This window comes from Equus quagga, chromosome 1 (assembly GCF_021613505.1).
Source record: "Equus quagga isolate Etosha38 chromosome 1, UCLA_HA_Equagga_1.0, whole genome shotgun sequence".
Lineage (NCBI taxonomy): Eukaryota > Metazoa > Chordata > Mammalia > Perissodactyla > Equidae > Equus > Equus quagga.
In genome coordinates, this window is record NC_060267.1 from 65,956,993 (window position 1) to 65,977,770 (window position 20,778).

At 37.8% G+C, this 20,778-nt stretch overlaps 1 protein-coding gene across 1 annotated transcript in view; it reads right to left on the reverse strand.

Annotated features, from left to right (window-relative positions):
- GRIN3A (glutamate ionotropic receptor NMDA type subunit 3A) overlaps positions 1-20,778 on the reverse strand; it is a 145,396-nt gene that overhangs the window by 88,400 nt on the left and 36,218 nt on the right. Inside the window, exon 2 of the mRNA XM_046642242.1 lies at positions 11,417-12,021. Coding sequence (XP_046498198.1) covers positions 11,417-12,021 — 605 coding nt within the window. The remainder of the gene's footprint in view (positions 1-11,416; positions 12,022-20,778) is intronic.

Genomic DNA, 20,778 nt, shown 5'->3' on the forward strand with positions numbered 1-20,778 from the left:
AAGATGTGTCAGGGTTGGTAGTTAGTGGGGTGAAATTTTAGAGTAGGGAGGCCAGCACAGGCCTCTCAGAGAAGGTGATATTTGAGTAAAGAGCCGAAGAAAGGCAAGGAACTAACCAGGAGGATAGCTGAGGAAAGAGCATTCCCTGTACAGGGAGCAGCAAATCCAACATCCTTGAAGTGGGGTTGTGTCTGATCCGTTTGAGGAGCAGCTAAGGGAGCGAGAGGCAGGAGAGTTGAAAATGAAGTCAGAGAAAACTTGCAGGGAGTGGGAGTTGGGGAAAATAGGATTTTGAGGGTCATTTTAAGGACTCTGTTTCTTCTCTACAAGAGTTGGAAAGTCATTGGTGGGTTTTGAGCAGAGAAGTGATACGATATGACTTACATTTTAACAGGCTCGTCACAGTGCTGTGTTGAGAATGGACTAAAGAGAGACAAGGGCAGAAGCAGAAAGACCAGTTAGGAGGCTATTTCAAATACCCAGAATAAAGGTGATGGTGGTTGAACTGAGGTAGTGGCAATGGAAGCGGGAAGAATTAGTTGGATCTTGAAATATTTTGAAGGTGAAACTGGCAGGATTTGCTGATGGCTCAGATATTACTAGGAGAAACAGGGGCAAGGATGACACCAAAGTTTTTGCCCTGAGCAATTGGAAGGCTGGGGTTGCCATTAATGGAGATAAAGACAACTGTAGAAGAGTCAGGACTGAGGTGGATGAGAACTACCAGGAGTTCAGTTCTGCTAATATTAAGTTAGAGATAACTGATAGACATCCAAATGGAGATGTCGAGTAGGTAGTTGGAGATTGTCTGGACTGGAGACACAAATTTGAGAGCCATCACTCTATACGTGGTACTTAAGGAGACCAAATGAGATCACAGTGTGAACTGTAGATCAGAAGTGGTCCCAAGAGTAAGTCCGGGACACTCCAACATTTGGAGGTGGAGCGGGTGAGGAAGAACCAGCAAAGGAAACTGCAAAGTAGCCAGAGACACAGGAGAAAAGCAGGCTGTGTTGTGTTCTAGAAGCTAAGTAAAAAAGATGTTTCAAGGAGGAGATAGTGATCAACTGTGTCAAATGCTTCTAATAGATCCAATACAATGAGGACTGAGGACTGACCATTGGCTTGAGAAACATGTAGGCCACTGGTGACTTCATGAGAGTAATTTCAGTGAAGTGTTGGAGCCTAATGCTTCAAGAGAGAAGGGGAAGAGAGAAACTGGAGACAGCTCTTTAGAGGGTTATGCTGCAAAGAGAAAGAGAAAAGTGGAATAGTGGTGGAGGGGGAAAATCAAGTAAAAGTGTGTGCGTATAAACGTATATATGTGTGTGTATAACATTTATATATAGGTATGTAACAATGCTGATGGGAATGATCTAGAAAAGATAGAAAAATTGTTGATGTGAGACAGAGGAGGGGGAATTCCTGGGACAATGCCCATGAGGGGCAAAAAGGATTGTGCTCTAAGGTGCAAGTGGAGGTGATGCTCTTTGCTGTGATAAGAGAGGAGCATGACCATTAGAGGAGGCAGAGAGAATACAGGGCCCAGAGGCAAGCAGATGGGTGGATGTGGACAAGATGGCTTGTGGAAGTCCTCTTCTGATTTCTTTAACTCATTTTGGGGCACTTGAAAAGTAAAGCATAGATCTCATTATACTTTCCCACTGTAATTCACTTGAGAAAAGTTTTACTGTATTATTTTCAAAATGGGACCAAAGGTGTTCTTACAACTACAGAAAGCAAAGGACTTTCATGAGAAATCTTTTAGATCAATTTCAACTGAAATGTTTAGTGTTTTGCTTTCCCACTTAAGTTTCTGAGAGTCAGTTGTAAAACTGTCTGGGCCTGGCACTTTTTTAAGAATTGTAATTCTTTAAATCACTTTTTCAATCTCTTCTATTAAGCTTCCCATTTCTCTGTGTCAATCTTGGCAAACGATATTTTTCCAGGAATTTGTTGCTATGGAATCCCATATAATACCATTTATACTAGCTTAAGGATTCCTCAATTAATTTTGGTTGTTATTTTGTTAATTCCTTCTTTCTAGGTCTCCTCCCACCTCTCTCTCCTCTAATTTTCTTTTGGATGAGGACACTCTTGTGTTCATATCTTCTTCTTTAAAAATAGAGTGTTAATTGCAGTGTTTATCTTAATTTATCTGATGAATTATGTTATTCATGTACTATTTTCACTTTTTTAAACTTGCTCTAAAATTTATTAAAATTAAATAAAAATCTCCTGCTACAAATAATGTTGTCTTGTTATTAAAGATCTCAAGACTTGTTGCCTCCTGATTTTTCTTCCATCTTATTCAGCATAGAAAGTTTTACTGATATTACATTTTTATGTTTATTATAAATCTGTATCTTTTCTTGCTTTGGAACTAGTTCTGTAATAATCCCATTGTTGGCAATATATGAATTTACCTCTTTGTTGTTTAAATGCATCATCATCCTTATGTGTCTCCTTCTACGCCCAGTTGTTGATAGGTCATATATTTATTTGTACTATGATCTTTTTTCACACACCAACTTGTCTCTGTCTATCTACCTCTTTCATTTGTTTTTCATTTCTTTTTAAATTGCCCTCTTTATCTTTTCCTTTTTCCTCTATTGTTGCCTTCCATTAATCTTATCTATGAGAATGTCTATTTTGCTCCATAAAGCCTTAACATTTATTTTTCCCTTTGGGAACTTTCTTTGTATCATTAAAAAAATCTGTACCCTCATTCTCTTATGTCTTGAAAAATGAGCTGAATTTCTTTTCCCATGATCATCTCGTCCTATTAAATATTTCTCCCCTGAGCAATGAGAGATTTGTTCACCCTCCATAAAGCTCTATAAAACTTTTTAGCCTGCGAGAATTTAATTTTGATTTTTTTGCCTTTGCCTGATTAGAAATCTTTGGCCACGTTATTGCCAGTGACCATCTACCCAACTCCCCTCTCACCAGTAGCACCTAATTCTTATCAGGTTTACTTACTTCTGTGCAGTGAATCTAAATATTTATTTCTTGGTCACTTTTAGCTCTAGGTCTATTGACTATAGCAGAAAAGCGCAATAAAGCCCTTTTAGCATGAGACAAAGGAATAGTTTTAAAATTTCCCGTTCTTCTTTTTCTGGGAGGAGTGAAGGAGAGTTGGGAAGAGAGCCATCGGTGTTCAGAAATCCCATCTTTTCTTCACACAATTTGTGTCTACAATCACGTAACGAATCTTCCATTCAAAAACATCCTCCAAAGATCTACACTTTTGTATTTGTCACAAGCTTAGACTTATATAGCTTTTTTCTGCTCTTTATCATTGAAGAGCCCCAAACTATCTCTCTTTGAATAGTCTTATGTCTTTTAGAAAACTTACACCCAATTCTGATCTTTCACAACCTCTGTAGATCTCCAGTTGTCTGAATTATTAACTATTTATATTTTATGTTTGTATTTTAATACGTGTGTGATATTTACTACTTTTCAAGACTTTTCCCTAATTCTTCTCATTCCCTAAGTGATTCTCATTTTGTGTCTCTTCCTCAGGCTCTAGACTATTTCCCCTTCCTCCAGTATCCTTACAGTTTTGGACATGTGGATTAATCTTTGGCTATCTCATCATTCCTTTAATGTTCTTTCTCTCATTTTATTTTTCTGAATTTTCTCCTCTTTTCCTTTTGGTGGACTTTGTACAAAGGAATTGCCAATATTCCATCCTGTTCAGAAGAGATCTTGTCTTAAATCAGCTCTTGACTGTCTCTACTTAATTTAAATATTTTTTTTTGTAGTTGCCCCTTTAGGCCCCCTCCCACTACCCTCTGAAATCCATTTTACTTCCTTTTATATTTTTCAATGTCTCTTTTACCATCTCTCTCTCTCTCTCTTTTTTTTTTTTTTACCATCCTGGAGAATCTTTGTCTATTTGTATGGCCAGTTGTTACTCATTTGGTCTCTTTCACTGAAACAGACCCTGTCGTGTCTGCCTCCCTTTCATGATAACATGAATTTGCCACCTTAGCCACAAAGCTTACCCATGGTCCAATTCTGTCAGAGGACATTGCTTTGATTTTGTTCTCCATACATGAGGCAGCTCTCCAAATTAAGCATTAAATATAGATGATTTCTTGAGCTACACGTAAAATGACTCCTTAACTGTCTTCGCTAAATCCTCCTTAGTAACCCTAAAGGATAAGTATGTGGCAGCTGATTAACTCATCTTTGACTTTTTAGACTGTTAAGTCTTCCAAGTCACGGATTTTGACATTCTCCACATTCTGAGAGCAGTTTCTTCCACAGAGTTGCTGTTAGGAATGAACAAATCTTCCCTTTCCCACTTCCGTGCTTCATAACACTGCAGGGTGTCAAGCTGAAAGAGACGTCAGTGTTCATCTAAGCACCTATAGTACGGAGTCATCTTTGAATCTTAGGCACAACATGGCATCTGGCCAGCGTAACTGCTCAGCAATGTTTGGTAAACGCAATTAAACACATGCCTTCTGTTCAAATCAAACATATATCTCTTAAAGAGCTCTTCACCACTTTGCCAGAAGAATGAGCTTGATCAACCAGGAAGTATTTGCATTTGCAATCTATGGACTGTTCAAAGCATTAAAATTCCAATACATTTTCCCCTGAATAATGGATAGTATCAAAACCAGAAATTAATTCAATGAGAAACCTGATGATAAGGAACTTAATAGGAATTGGAAATTGCTAAATTTCAACCTTCAGAGTATAGGGCCCCACACATTTTAGTCCTTGATTGCATCATCTCTTAAAACAGCTCACACAGCTCATCTTTTAAAATAGGTTTCTATCGGTGAATGGACAACAGCAATTTAATCACATATTAAATGTGCATATGTACACACATATGAATCATTGGGTCTATGTTTTGCCAATATCTGCAAAATTCAGTTACGTACAAGTGAAACTGTAATGTGGAAGGAGAGCTCTTGTTCTTCTTGACTTTTTTCCCAAGAGGAGAAAAATACTAATGTATGGGATTGGGTCATTTTAATATACAATTTTGGCTGTGTTACAATTGGTGTGTGTGTGAGGGGGTCACTACATCAAGAAACTGGACACATGGCTATAGCACTCTCTTTTCCTGCTTTCATGTGGTACAACTGGCAAGCTGGCACTTTTTTCTCTGTGTGTTTTTTTCCAACATGGTAGTTAGATCTATTCCATACCCTTAAGTTGTTTTCCTTTCCCTTCGCTTTTTGGTATGACCCTTGACTCTTCTCCACAGTTATTGTCTGCATCCATCCCTTGGACTGCTCCTGGTTGCTTCCTGTAATAGCCCAACTTCCTTCATTCTAGCTCTCTAGCTCTGGCTCCAGCACTAGTCCAGGTTCTGATATCCTTTCCTTTAGCATAGCCCTGGCAATGGGACAATATGCAGTATTTACCAGTCTAACATCCATCCGAAGGGTTACTGGGTCTGGAAGTTGAAGTGGCCCCGAGAGAGAGAGATCTAGAATGCAGAAGAGGGCTGCAGTATTGCCCTATCTTCATACCTCTTTTTAAAATGTTTCCAAATTTTATAGTAGATGCAAACAAAGTAAAAAATGTCAACGAAGAAGACAATTTCCTCTCAGGCAAATAAAAGCTTGGAAACTTTCCTAATTTGGAAAAATTCCATAGTTTAAAACCTGTTAGATGCAGGATTAAGCAAATTTAAGCTGTATTCAAAATAGGGTCCTGAGGGAATACATATTTTTCAGTGTTCCTTATTTGAAGCTCTCATGACTTAGAGAAAATTTCAGACTCAGCTCTTCACATGACCTAAGTGACATTGAAGAAGGGGCAAATTCAAAGGATTTCAGCCAAATTAGTCCAGTTTCCTATTGGAAACATCTGGAAACACAGACCTTAAGTGTTGGTCTTTAAGATTCTTGACACCAAGGCATGTGTTTTCTGAAAGTACTAACTTCTTGGTAACCCTAGCAGAGAAAGTTAACCTAGGAGTAACAGCTGAACACACTAGGTCACCCACAGCAACAGGTTCTCCTTGGGGAATCCAAAGAACCAGTGTTACCAGCATCCCACCACTGGCTTCCATGGTCAATGCAACTACATTTCTTTTAAGTACATGTTGAAACATACAGGCTGACTAGTTTGGCTCCATAGAGGTCCTTAGGACGAGAATGCTTATACAAGGGTAATCATGCCTCCTGATTTATAGCTTTTGGCTAAAGGAATATGAATTACAAAGTAATGGGATCCCAATTAAGGAAAGTTTATTTTAATTCTGAAAGATCCTGGAACTTGAATTTAAATGAACTGATTTAAATCTTCCCCTATAAAATGCTAGCTGAAAGACCTTAGGCATACCACTTAACTTTGCAAGTAGGAATCCTTATAGTTAAGGAAATTGGAGTTTCAAGAGATTGAATAACTTTGCCTTGGTCACAATGCCAGTAAATTTTTGTAAAGCTGGATGAGAATACCCCACATTAGAATCATATCATGCAGCCTCAGGTTCTTCTGAAACTCTTCTAATATCCAGGAATGAAATGGGGACCGTCATCAATTTATACCTTGGGATTTTTGAATGGATATTTGTTTTAGTCTTTTTTCCTGAAGCTTCCTAGTACCTCACAATACTCGGCACATAGTAGGTTCTAAATAATATGTGCAGAATCAATAAATAAAGCAATATTTACTATTAATGACAGTCCAGAGAATCTTGATATTGCTTGACCACGTAAGCATAAAGATGAACATAGCTTGGAGGAGAAAGAATCTCTAGCATGGTGGGCCGTTCTTCAAAGACAACTGAGGGGGCTGCCTAACAATGCCAGCTAATGCCAGAGGATAATCATTACTAGTGTGGGTGTTATCTCAATGAAGAATGATAACCAAACAGTTAGGTCAAACAAAATGCATAAAAAATATGGATAATTAGAGGAGCATACCCTCTCTTGGTGAGAGAACAGAATAAGGAAGTTGTAAGCTTCCAGAGAGCAGGCCCCTTGTCTTCTATTTCTTTTTTTTTTTTTGAGGAAGATTGTCCCTGAGCTAACATCTGCCACCAATCCTCCTCTTTTTGCTGAGGAAGACTGGCCCGTGCCCATCTTCCTCTACTTCATATGTGGAACGCCTGCCACAGCATGGCTTAACAAGTGGTGCTAGGTCTGCACCCAAGATCCGAACCAGTGAACCCTGGGCTGCTGAAGAAGAATGTGCGAACTCAACCACTGTGCCACTGGGCCGATGCCTTGTCCTCTATTCTTTTTGTCTCCAGCATTAGCCAAGGACCAAGGACCTGTTGAAGCCTAGTAAGCTTCAACAAATGTTTATGAATGAATAAACAAATTAATCACTGCCTACTTGATACAGAACTGAACTGCAGAAGCTGTTTAAAGAAGAAGGCAAGATTCCACAGCCTGCTTAGAAGCTAGAATAACTATCAGGACTATGATTAACTAGCCAAAGGGTCAAGGACTTCTTAGGCCAAGGGGAACAAGGTGGTTATCAGAGTCTAAACTCCTGGAATTCTTCAAGAAAGGATAACTGCCTTTGACCAGCCTGTGAGTAAGCCAGGGATCTCTTCCTCCAGGAAGAATCAACGATTAGCTTTCAGAGAAGCATGGGCAAATTCTAACCCTAGGAACAGCAGGTAAATCCTCAAACTCTTATTCGCTTTCACCAGAGTCCAGTGCTTAGAATGCAATAAGGGAGTAAATGTGGGCAAGGCTAAAACCAATTTTGAGAAATAAAAACAATCTTTATATTCTAATGGTTTTAAAAATTACTTTTAAGACTTTTACACTATATTACTTAATTTGGTTAATTTGTTACAGGATTATGATTTTACAAATATGTCATGGCTAATGTTCTGCCATTCAAGTGACATTCAGTATGCATATAAAATACAAATTCCTTAGCTTGGTATATAAAAGCACTGTGCTGCATGCTAGCAAATTAACAGCTTTTCCAGAATATGTCAAATCCACTTCATACGCAATGTATGCTTCAATTGTACAAAATTTCTCTTTCAGGTCTTGGTGAACTTGCAAATACCATTTCCTGTGCCTATGAATTTGATCCAACTCAGAAAATTCCTATTCATTTGTCAAGATCCAATTCCAGTGTTTCTCTTTCATCACCAAGTCTCTGAGAAGAGTTAATTATTTTCTCTGATATGTATCTGAACATATCTCTATTTTTAAGAATCATATATTCATTTGTTTTATAAGCATTTACTTACTTCTCAACCTTGTGCACTAGGCTGTCAGCTACAAAATGGCAAGATGCAAGTTTTCACTTTATCTGTCTCACCTTAGTTCAATAAGTAATCATTGGCTGCACAAAAGCCCCCATACATACGTATTTACAGAGTTATTACCAAATAATGTATCAGATATCATTGCTTCAAATAATTAACATTTAATAAAGCAACTTACAAATAAATTGTTAAAGATCACGCTATGAACTTGGCCCCCAAATGGTTTTGGCTACTTTTAGTTATGATGGACATTTGATTTGGCATGTGGGGACCTAGAAAGAATAAAATCCATTATGCCTGTAATTACGTCTGTGTAGTCTGCCATAAGAAATGATTTTTCTAGTCTAAAAGCTTATGCTGAAAAAGCTATGTTTTTGGTGATTTTGTTAACATTTAAAAATGTTAACAATTCTGTCAGCCCAAACCGAAAATGACTGTGTGAGAAATGAAAGCTTGCAAAACTCTGACACTCGCTATTCATGGCTCATTATCCTCATGACTTTCATTTTGCAGTGAGGAAGTGGGGTCAGCTTCACAAAATTTAGAAACGATTAAGAAAATTACTGTATGCAGATGTGACTTATGGACTGAGAATAACGCACTTTCTAAAAGACTGTATTCAACAAAATAAATAAGGATGATGAGAAATCCACAGATGTTTTATGGCTTATGGCAGTTTTTCAGTTATTCATTATAAAGACTCCTTCCAGGGATTTGCCCACTTCCCTTGACCCTTTCCTGAACACTTTGAAACTTTCTCTTTTACTGTATTCCTCAGGGAGTTTATGAAGTTCTAGGCATATTTCCTGAAGTTCTTTGAGTTCATTCTCAAACACATCCACTGACCCTTATACATTGTGAATTGGTGCCCGGGTCCAAACCTCACATTTTTCTTTTATAACTTTCAGAGTTTTTGGAATAAACATGTGGAAATAGTCACAAGGGCAAAGGTTATCCACTAACCTAACATTCTATCAAAAAAAAAAAAAAAGAAAAGAAAAGAAAAAAAGGAAAAGAAGAAAACCAGATGGTATCTAGGTAAGTAGAAAACCCCTATGTTTTTAATTTAGATAAAATTTAATTTATCTGTCAGCCACTCATTTTTCTTCTGCAGCAACAGATGGTGTAGGATGTAAATATAATATAAAATTTCCTTTCCTTCTTTCTGTGTCAATTTAAATAAATGTCTATTAAGTGGCTGTTATATGCTAGGCATTAAACTAGTCTAGATAACAGTGTCTCCATTTAATAGAATTTATATTTTAGCTTAGAAGTCAGACACATAGACAAATAAAGATGATGGAATGGGCTAAGTACTATCATATAATTTTATGTACAAAGTGCCATGGGATACTTGTTGATGGATGCACATAACTTTAATATAAACTAAATTTTGAGGAGACAAAGACCAGTTTGATTTTGATAAAATGAACCCTTAAGGTATATACAAGCCAACTCAACAAATATTTCTCCCTGTAGCTTCTAAACATGTTTAAGATCCAAACAGAATCGTTTTTCTTGTGCTCTCCATTGTGCATGAGACAGAAAGATGCTAAATAATTTAATGTAGTTTTCAAAAGTGGTTTTCCTGTCTGATGTTTATGATTGTCCTTCCAAAATAATGAATAAAAATAAAGGCTTTGCTTATATTTTTGTGATGAAAGAGAATGTTTCTTCTCCCAGATAAAATCCTGAGCCTCAATTATGTGTTAGTTCAAAGACTGTAGATTGAATCTGGATAGCGGTTGTAAAATAAAATATGCATAGACTTTAATCTTGAGGAAATTCAAATACAAAATGTGAGAAATGGAAAGTTCAAATGATGATAGGACATCCAATTTTTTCATTAATAGATTCCTAATAAATGAATTTTGAATTATTTTATTTTATTAACAACATTCTTTAGGGAATGTGTAGGCTGTGCTTCAAATTGGCCAAAGGTATGGCATTCGGCATGCTGTCTTCCACATAGTAGATGCTCGATCTGTGTGTGTAAAATTGGATGTAAAATGCTTAGGACCTTCTGAGCATTCATCAGTATTCATGTCTTTCTAAAAGGCAAGACATGATGAGGTTGTCTTGTCAGATGTCTCTGCTCCAAAAGGACTGCCTAAAAATGGGACAGGCCTTTAGCCAAGCCTTCACCTCTGAAACAACAATAATTCTCTGATTTGGCCGCTCTCACTGTAGGTGGCCCTTTTCAGAAAAAAATCTAGCCCCCTCCCTATAAAGTATATAAAATAAATACATAAAATATCTTTTAAGGATATTTCCAGAGATTGTGAAAACCATTTTTACATGGTGGGCTATTTTTCATTTAAATGAGCTTTTTCCATTCTAGCTTCTGAACCAGACTGGGGAACTGGAGAAGAAAGGTACCTAATTAAAAAAAGAAAAAATATATATATATTATATATATATAATACTCTTGTGGAACTCTTAGTTCTATCTGTCTATCTGCCTATCTTCACAACAACTCCATGGATAGTAGGATCTACTGTTGCATCTATTTTGCATAAATGGATATAGGAAATAGGAAACTAAGGCTCAGAGAAGTTAGGTAACTTGACCAAGTCACACAAGTAGTAAGTGACAGAGATAAAATTCAAGCTCAGAAAGCCTGGCTCCAGGTCTATGCCTTTGACCACCACTCTACGCTGCCTTAGGCATTAAGGCCTGGGAGGAGAAAGAAAAGTCTATTTCCTGCTTGACTAAATTTTTTCTCTGTGTGGATTTAGAGAGATTTGTCCAAGTCTGTTGATATGGGAAAGAGTGGGCAGGGATAGAAACTTCTATTGTGTATCTACTATGCGCTGAATACAGTGTTAGGTACTTTTCATATATAATTTCATGGTATCTTTATTATAATATATTAAGATATTCAATATTATCCTAGTTTACTAATTAGAACACTGAAGCTCAGAAGTTTTAAGTGACTTGCTAAGAACACATAGCTAGTACAGGACTAAGCCAGGGTTTAAAAGCAGGATTATACACTTGTGCTTACAAGTGTATAGATCAAATTCCAAATGACAGGTCAAGAAATACTAGCCTTGTGTAACCAGAAAACCTTTCAGAAATATTATTAGCGTTTAAAGCTACTCAGAGTCAACATTTCTGTAAAGGGGATAGAGAGGGAAATTTTACATCTTGTCACAACCCTATCAATGGTGATGCAACCCAGGCTTTACATCCTACCTTGATAAATATTGTCCTGAAGTGAGATTTGCAGCTTCCACATCCATGCAGTTCATTGTGCTGGGAATGAGAGCAAGTTCTGGCTGGATCATGGTGGCTGTAGCTACAGCTCTTGCGACCAGTTCCATGGCATCTTGTACATAGTATTCAAAGACAGACTGTGTTGTTTTTCCATGAGCAATGAGCCCTAAGGGCAGACCTTCTGTCCTTAGTTCCTCAACATTCTGGGAATCCCCCAGCACCCAGTGAAGCTCAGGGGGCGTTAGCCCAAACTGGGTGGTAATTTCGAAAATTCGCCGGATACTTTCCATGTCGCAGCCAAACATCACAACTGTGGGTGTACTGTTCTTAATGCTCTCAAGCTGGACCTGCAGGAAGCTCAAGAGGTCCTCGGTGGAGGAGAGGTCGGTGGTGATGTTGATGATAGACCCGAGGTGGAACTTGGAATTATTCTGGGTAAGGAGGAGAAAGTCAGTGATGTTCCAGTCTTCCTGGCACAGCAACAAGCTAAAATTGTACCAGTTGTTCATGGTCAGGATTGAGACAGTGACATCAGCATCAGAACTTAATGAATTTTCTAAACTCAGTTGTAGGTGAAGGGGATTCTGTATTTAAAGATATGAAAAAGAAGAATTAGAAAGCATTGGCCAAAGATTATAACATAGGGTACTTTTGCTTTCTTATGAGGCTTAATCCTTTATTTTTCCCTGTGATATTCAAATGCTTCTGGGATAAAACTCTCATAATTTGGAAAGTCATGTTTCCTGTCTAATAGAATTATTGATTCCTTACAACTGATTTCCCTATAATTTTTGCTAAGAGTACCAGAGGACAGATGGTTCTTGATGTAAATCTAGGCGTGACATAACCATACATTTGGTCTTAAATTTTTATCGGGTTAAGATTTTATCAGGATACTTCCTTACAGACAGTCCCCTTTATACATCCCACTTATAACTATCACTGTTATTAACTCCTTTATTAAATTTTCTCCTCAGGTAAAATAATTGAAAGAAATTATTTTTGCTTTCCTTTAAAACTAATAGCAGAGAAATCTTAAAACAGTGCAGGTACTTGTATAAGGCTGGTGTGGAAAGTGCATGCATAATAGTTTCCTAAACTTCCAGCTCCTGAGGAAGGCATTTCATCTAATATTTGTGGTGCTATGGTCTGAATGTTTGTGTTCCCCCAAAATTCATATGTTGAAATCCTAATGCTCACCGTGATGGCACAAGGAGGTGGGGTCTTTGGGAAGTGATTAGGCCCTGAGGGCAGAACCCTCATGAATGAGATTAATGCCTGAGAGGCTTGATAGAGCTTCCTTGCCCCTTCTTCCACGTGAGGACACAGTGAGAAGATGGCAGTCTGCGAGCTGGAAGAGGGCCCGCCCCAAAGTGACACCCTTAAAGAATTCAGAGAATTACTGCATCAGTTTGTTCAGGATCATCACTACGAGATAACATTTTAGAAGCCCTTTTTATTTCCAAAAGTGGTATCGTGATGTCGTCTCATTAGATTCTCTAACCACCCTTGAGGAATGCAGGTTTTTTCACCCATTTTCAGATGAGGAAGTGCTGCCTCCTCCATTCTCCACGGTGGAGACGGTCAGCTTTCTAACGTACAGAAGGGTCAACCTTCACACTACCTATTCCAGAGTCTCAGTTCCTCTCTAATTTGTCCACTTCTCTCCATCCTGCTAATGCCACTTTCGTTGAGGCCACCATGCTGGCACCCAGCCTTGGACTTCTAGCCTCCAGAACTGTGAGAAACAAATTTCTGTTGTTTACAAGCTACCCAGTCTGTGCTGTAGCAGCTTGAACAGACCAGGATACATGGAATAATTAACAATATATACATTAAAATTAAGTGTAGAGTCCAATATTGAAGGCCTGATTACATTTTGTATCTATTGACACTGGATTCTTGCTGTGAAATGTGTGCCATTTAAACACATTTATGTAACTTCCATCACAATTTCATCTACTTATAGAACTCACCAACTCAATGAAGAAAGATTATCTTATTAGAAAAGTCGTAAATTATTAATCATATAGGTGAAGTGGAAATAGTCCTCCAATGAATGAATTTATTGACTGTTCTTCCCAAGTACAGACATTTGATATATTTATCCTTTAATATTGACACCCTGAGAGTGTTTAGCAAAAAGCCTTACACATGTTAAGTGCACAATAAATATTGGCCGAATTGAACTAAATATGTTCCCATTGGGAACTAGTAGACTATTGGACTATTTTTGAGAACTTGCTAAACATTCAGGTCAATAACGTAAGCAGAGAAATGAGGAGGACTTTCTCAGTAAAGTTTCAAGTCCTTGTGCTAAAGGAAAGAAGTATGGCCTCCCCTTGCACGCCAAAAAACGTGTAACAAGAAATAGAATTTGAGCTGAACTTTGAATTCTTTGAAAGCATTCTGATATGTGTAGAATAAGGAGTGAGGATTCCAAAGAGATTTTTGGGAGAAAAACTATGACAAAAGGCAGTAAATGAGAGCAATCATGGCGGTAGGTAGGATGGAGTTTTAAAATTTATTCCGAGAGTGTGACTTCCGTCCTTCCAAATTAAGCTATTGAGTAGGGCTTGTAATGATAAAAGCAGAGCTTTTGGAGGATCATCTATGGGCAGCATTCACCAAGGAGAGGGAAAATAAGGCTTCCAGGATCTTGATTAGGTGCTAAAGGTTTAAGCTGGAAGCCAGTGTTGGTAAGGGTAGGAAGGGCGATGAGAAAAGGTATTTTTTTTTTGGATCACCATAGGAGAAAAGTTTTTTTTTAAATTAAAATTTTTTGGCAAGATCAGATGTGAGAGGCAAAAGAGAGAAAGATGTCAAAAAACTAGGAGACAATATCCAGCAAGTAGTTCCTGTTTTCCAGGCTTGAGATGCCAAGCAAGATTCTTGAGGTAAGAGGAATGGAGCTTCACTGCCTCTTTCCTACTATTGATTAATATAAATTGCTCCAGAGAGTTCTTCTGTCCTCCTTTTTTAGCTTTCTTCCTTCCTTTCTTCCTTTTTATTTCCTCCTCTGCCTTAACCCTCTTCCAGAATGGAAGGCGAGTTCTACATTTAGCTGGGAGGAACAAATTATTCCCAACTGCCTTCTTGGCCTCAGCTCCCTGTTCTGTTGCCAGTTTTCCTTCTAAAACATAAATATGACCATATCTTTCTTCTGCACCAGAACCTCTGAATCACCCATAGCAAAAATTTCAAAATAAACAGTACTGCTTGGGAAGCCATTCCTAGTCTTTAATTTCACCTCCAACACTCCAAATATGCTCACCAAGACAAGTCGTACTGGATATTTTGTTTTTCTCTTATCAGAGCAAGCATTTTCACACCTCACAAATCTGATATGCTGATCTCTCTACCTGGGAATGTATTTGCCTGTATTCATATTTATCCTTCAAAACTCAGCTCTTACATGCAGATTTCCGGAAACTAGTTTATGTAGTATTTACTACTGTTTCTGCTGCTGCTGCTGATTTTTTCCCCACGATATTTTTGCCCTGTTGACTTCCTGCCATGGTGAATTGGGTTCTTGTTTGTTTGACTGTTCCTCGGACTGCTGACCAAGCAGGATTAATCATCTCATGTCTGTGTCATGGTGGCATTTTGTTCATCACTCTATTACAGAACTCTTCACACCGTAGTGGAGCTATATTGTTGTCTATCTCCCACACCAGACTGGAAGCTTCTTTAGGACTAGGACCGTATCTCAACCATCTCTTCAGCACAATTCTTAGTTAACCAAACATAGTATTTGTCAAGCGGAATTTTCTTTTATTCACCTCAAGTCCTGGGCTCTGATTATAATCTCTTCACTGAAAGACTGAGAAGAAGACCATTTCCAGCAGAGCTTCAAGACCTAATATTTTGCCTCCGGTTGGAACAAAAGCTCATTCATATATTTCCTACAGAGGGACTCACTAAATTGGTGTGTGAGGAACAAGTTCTAATGGAGGCAAGGATGAAAATGTTCTCCTTTTGCTAGATAGGGAAGTGAAATTAGCTAATCAAATTGAGCATTTAGCACCATAGAAACAAACATATTTGGTAGAGAGAGTGACATGGGAGTAAAATGAAGACCCTTGTCCCCATAGATAGTGATTAATCCATATAATCACATTCACCCCTACAAACAATTCTATTAAGAAATTCCAGATGTTGAAGTTAATCGTTTCACAAACTTAAGGAACACAATTCTTCAAACAAATATTTATGAAACGATAGTTTAGAAGCATCTAGTGCTATATTTATCTAGCAGCCTAGGATGCAGCATCTCCAATTTCTCTGCATATAATGATAAAGGTACACACACATGCACACACAAAGATACGAAAACTTTTAACACTAAAATTCAAGTCTGATAATAAAACTTTTATCAAAATCTGGGACAACAATTAAACAAGACCTATTGAACCAAATTGAGACTCAAAATCTACGTCTTATATATTTTGCTGTTTGCAAAAGAGCAAACTCATGGTCTGAAAGAAGGTATAAATTTTTTCTAACATAATTTCCACATTATTTACCCCTTAAATCGGAGATCCAATAGCAGCACAACCCAAGAATTAGGAAGCCTCTCTTTACCACTCAGAGAGAGTGAAACTGCCTCATAAGTGCATTTAATTTATACAAATTAAAATAAACAGGCTCAGTAGAGGAAGGTAGGGGGAGAGAAAATATGAAGTTAAATAGTACTGATAATTCTAATTCCCTCCCCTAAGTGAGTGTACTCTTTATTATACGTGACATATTATATATACACTACTGTGTACTGTTATATATGCATATTATTACACATAGTTGTTTACACAAAACCATATATGCCAAACTAAATAGATAATTTAAGGGATTTTCAAATGTAATTTTCCTATACTTTGAATTGAATTTTTATTTCTACCTAATATGACATGCCACTCCACTCCATTGATTTTTAGGGTTTTATTACCATCAAAATCTGCTGCTGCATTATTTTAGAGGCTGAAATTCCCAAAAGCATAGGGCATGAAGTGTGGGTAAGCAACGGCCATGCTGAAATGTACTCATGGAACGAAATCTCAACAAGTCAAGTGCAGAGCTGAGGGGACAGGGGAGTTGCCCAGCGGCAATGCAGTTGCTAGTGTCAGAGAATTGCGAAAGTGTCAGAGAATCAGTCAGTGGTGAAAGGGAAGACTGCTTCACCTGCCGTGGATCATAGTGGATTTGTAACTCATAAAATATTAAAATTCCACAGAACGAAAAATCAGTCAAGAATGGTAAAAAAAATTTGGAAAAAGAAAAATGACAGAGAGGTGTTGCCTTAAAAGATATTTGAACACATTAGAAAATGCAATTTTTATAAAATAATAATAATTAAAACAGGGAAGTGCTAAGAAAAGGATTAACAGGTAAATAAATAAAACATATTAATGTATTTAAGGAAGTACATTGATTTACTATATATTAATATATTATATTTTGAAAATTATAAAGGAATTTGGAAGAAACATATATGAGATTAGGAGTTGAGAAAATAGATTATTTGGAAAAATGATATCACTTAAGTACCTAATTCCACCATATATTAAAAATAAATCCCCATGGCCTTCTGGTTGAGTGTGGTGCACTCTGCTTCGGTGGCCTGGGTTTGGTTCCCAGGAGTGGACCTATACCACTTGTCAGCAGCCCATAATACAAAATAGAGGAAGATTGGCACAGATGTTAGCTCAGGGACAATCTTCCTCAAGCAAAAAGAAGAAGATTGGTAACAGGTGTTAGCTCAGGGCAAATCTTCCTCAGCAAAAATAAACAAATAAATAAAAAATAAATTCCAGACTATTTAAGAATTAAAAGTACAATGTCAAATCTTTAAAAAGATAGACCAAACAGGTAAATGTCTCAGAAATCACAATGATAAAGAGAAAAACATTAAACTAAATAATACAATATACAATATTTCTAGCATTAAACATCTACCATAAACAAAAAGGTAAAGGAACATGAGAAAGAAGAGAATATTTGCAATAAATCTGATAGACAAAGAGTTGATGTTCATAAAATATAAAGAACACTGCTAATCAACCGGGAAATAGAATCCTTGACTGAGTACTCATTCAATCAAGAAAAATAATTTTAAGCTCCTTCTGTGAGCTATGCTCTCTGCAAAAAATTTCCTGTTGCCTGTATAGTGGGTGAGAGATAGACAATATCTTTTTTTTAATTTCATATTTAATACTTAAGTGCTGAAAGTGATAGAAATTGCTATTTTTTCTTTCTCAACGAAAAGAAGCAGGTAACTTGGTAAAAGTCAGAAAATACCCAGTGAGTCTTTCATGCCATCCTGGATTTTTCTGCTGTCAGCTGGACCCACTAGAAACAGCAAAGGATGCATTTCTGAACCCCACTCCAGATGTTTGAAAGTAGACGACATGATTACAGTAAATGGACAAACATTTAACATCATTACAAATTGTGGAAATGACCATAAATATAATAGGGTGTGGCGAGACTGGGAAAGGGGGGAAGAATATCCCAGGAAAAGTTTAATAATTATGATTAGTAGGATAGGTGGATGCAAGTATGTGCACTGTACAAGCACTCTCTAATTTAGGTCTTTAGAAAAAAATAAGGAATGTATATAAAAATAATTAATCACTATATATAAGTAAACATATATAATGGTTTATAAAAATATACACATTTAACTAAACCTGTGGTCTCATTTTGACCATCCATTCTTCTTCGACTAGGTACTATCTTTCTAGTCCCAGGTAAATGGTTGGAGCCATCGCCTGTTTCTATATTCCCTGATTGTTCATTTTCCTCTTTTATAGCGTCTCCAATGTTCTTGCTTCAGTCCTAAGCCGTCCTTGCTGTCGGTAAGGTAAGCCAGCTGAGCTTTTCTCTCCTTTTCTGAGAGGCAGTAATGATGTGAATCAAGGCTGCCCCAGGGAGAGAAGCCCAAGGCATCCTGGCCTACATGACGATCTATATGACCTGATTCATATCTAAAGCTATACAACCACACAATAACCAGACCCCATCTGCACTCATACCATTTTATCACTTTTTACATCATCTTTCTTTTATCTAGTAAAAATAAGTCACGTACCCAAGCCTTATAAATTTAGCCCTAACCCTCAAAACATTGCAGCCCTTCACTGCCCGTGGGTCCTGTCTCCATGCTTGCAGCCCTTCACTACCCACGCGTCCTGTCCTCATGCTATTCTCTGAATAAAAGAGCACTACTACCAGAGCTTGAGAGTCCAAGAAATCTTTCTTTCGACTCCTCTGCTCGCGGAGCTTGCATCAGTGAGTACAGCGGTCAGTGCTTCATAGTAGGGACAACATGTGCTTCAATTCTGACCCCATCGTTTATGAGCCATGTGGCCTTCGACAAGTCAACTGGCATTTCTGAATTGTAAATTCCTCATCTCTAAAATGAGGATAATACTACCTCTTGCCTTACAGATTCATTTTGAGATTTAAATATGAGAATGTGATAATGCATAGAAAGTGCCTGGAACAGAGTGAGGGCCAGTAAATGGTAGCTGTTACAGTTTGCTTAGAGTTAAGCTATCAGATTGGAAATGCTTGGTAAAGTGATTGTAATACAACTTTTTTCTTTGCTATTGCTCTTTTTTCTTTCTCTTGTTGGTTTTCAACGCAATGGTCTCTGTAATAGATGGATTTTACAAATGCTGATTACCCCAACTCCTTAGGAGGAAAACAGCTACTGTATCTCAGCCTGGGAGAGGCTATTCATTTGAGAGATATGTTTACAGCAGAGGACCTCCCCTCTCCCCTCAAAAAAAATGCTTCTTTCTTTGGTAACTAGTTCCAGTGAGACTTCACAAGCTAAGAAATTTTCGGTGCCAACTGCTGGAGATCCCCTGTCAATCTTTGTCCTTCCTGAGAGCATAGATTCAGCTATTTTCTGGATCAGTCAAAGTTTCAAAAACAGAACTGTGAGATAGTCCCTTGACAGAAGAAAAGAGGTAATGAAGCCAGGTTTGCTTCAAGAGTGAGAAAAGATGAAATTCTCTCAGCTCTTTCCTGGGCAAGCAAACCCATTTTGTTTTACCTTCTAGGCCAAAGCTCAGAAAACTCAAGTGAGCACAGTATTTCTGCTATTTTTAAGAGAGATGAAATTCCTCTCCTTTCATAGGTCACCAGATTGCTAAAGGTGTTGAAGGGGCTCAGAACTGGCTTTCTAGGCTGCAGTCACTTCTCCCAGCCAAAGAGAACCTCCTGCAGGTTTGCTGTTTCTCATTTTCTCACAGTGCATTTGACCTATATTATATAGAAGTCTTTTTTTTTCTGAAAATTAAAGCCTACTCCTTTAGAAGCCCAGGTTTTTAAATAAATTAACTGTTTTTACAGTCGTATTAGGGATTCAGGCAAACATAAGGCATAGTCCCTGCCCAGAAATTGTTGTCTAATAATAATAATACAAGTGAAGAGCTAATACCTATGGATGTCCCTGGGGCCTTATGCGTATTGTGTTATTTTATGCTCACAATGGCCTCATGAGGTGAGTTCAATGACTAGCCTCCTTTAACAGATGAGGAAAATGAGGCTCAGAGAGAGTGAGTAATTTTCTCAAGGTTGCACAGCTACTATGAAATAGAGCCTGGATCCAAAACCCAAATTGGTAGGACTTGAAAGCCTGTACTTTTGGTCAGTGCTCAATACTACTCCTTCCACTTGGTAAGAACAACATGCGATATAGAGCCTTGACATTTGTGGATTTAATATTTATAATTCCAATTATTTGCAAGTAATTCTAAAGGCCCATGGAGTTGAGTCACTTTTGTGTGTGTGTGTGGTTTTTTTTTGGTGAGGAAGATTGGCCCTGAGCTAACATCTGTTGCCAATCTTCTTCTTTTTGCTTGAGGAAGATTGTTACTGCGTTAAGATCTGTGCCAATCTTCCTCTATTTTTTTGTATATGGGACACGGCCACAGCATGGCTAGATGAGCAGTGTGTAGGTCTGTGCCCAGAATCTGAACCTGCGAACCTCAGACCACCAAAGCAGAGTGGGCAAACTTAACTGATATGCTACCGGGCCAGCCCTTCAAGTCACTTTTAAGATCTGTCATGATGGGTTAGAATGACATGCCCTGTGTGGCTGGCACATGGGAGCCAGTGAGGGGGGCCTAGCCTGCTGCCCAATGTGCACACGGCTTCTGAGCCACTTTCTTCACTCATTCTCTCTGTGTAGCAACTCCTGTGAAATGATAAGACTTGTGTTTCTTTATCAACAACAATTTGACAAAGAAAGGCAGTTGAATAATTAATAACATCAGTTTTGTGTTTGGTAGAATAAGAAAGTTTGGAAAAGCTCGCTAAAATTTTTCATTTAG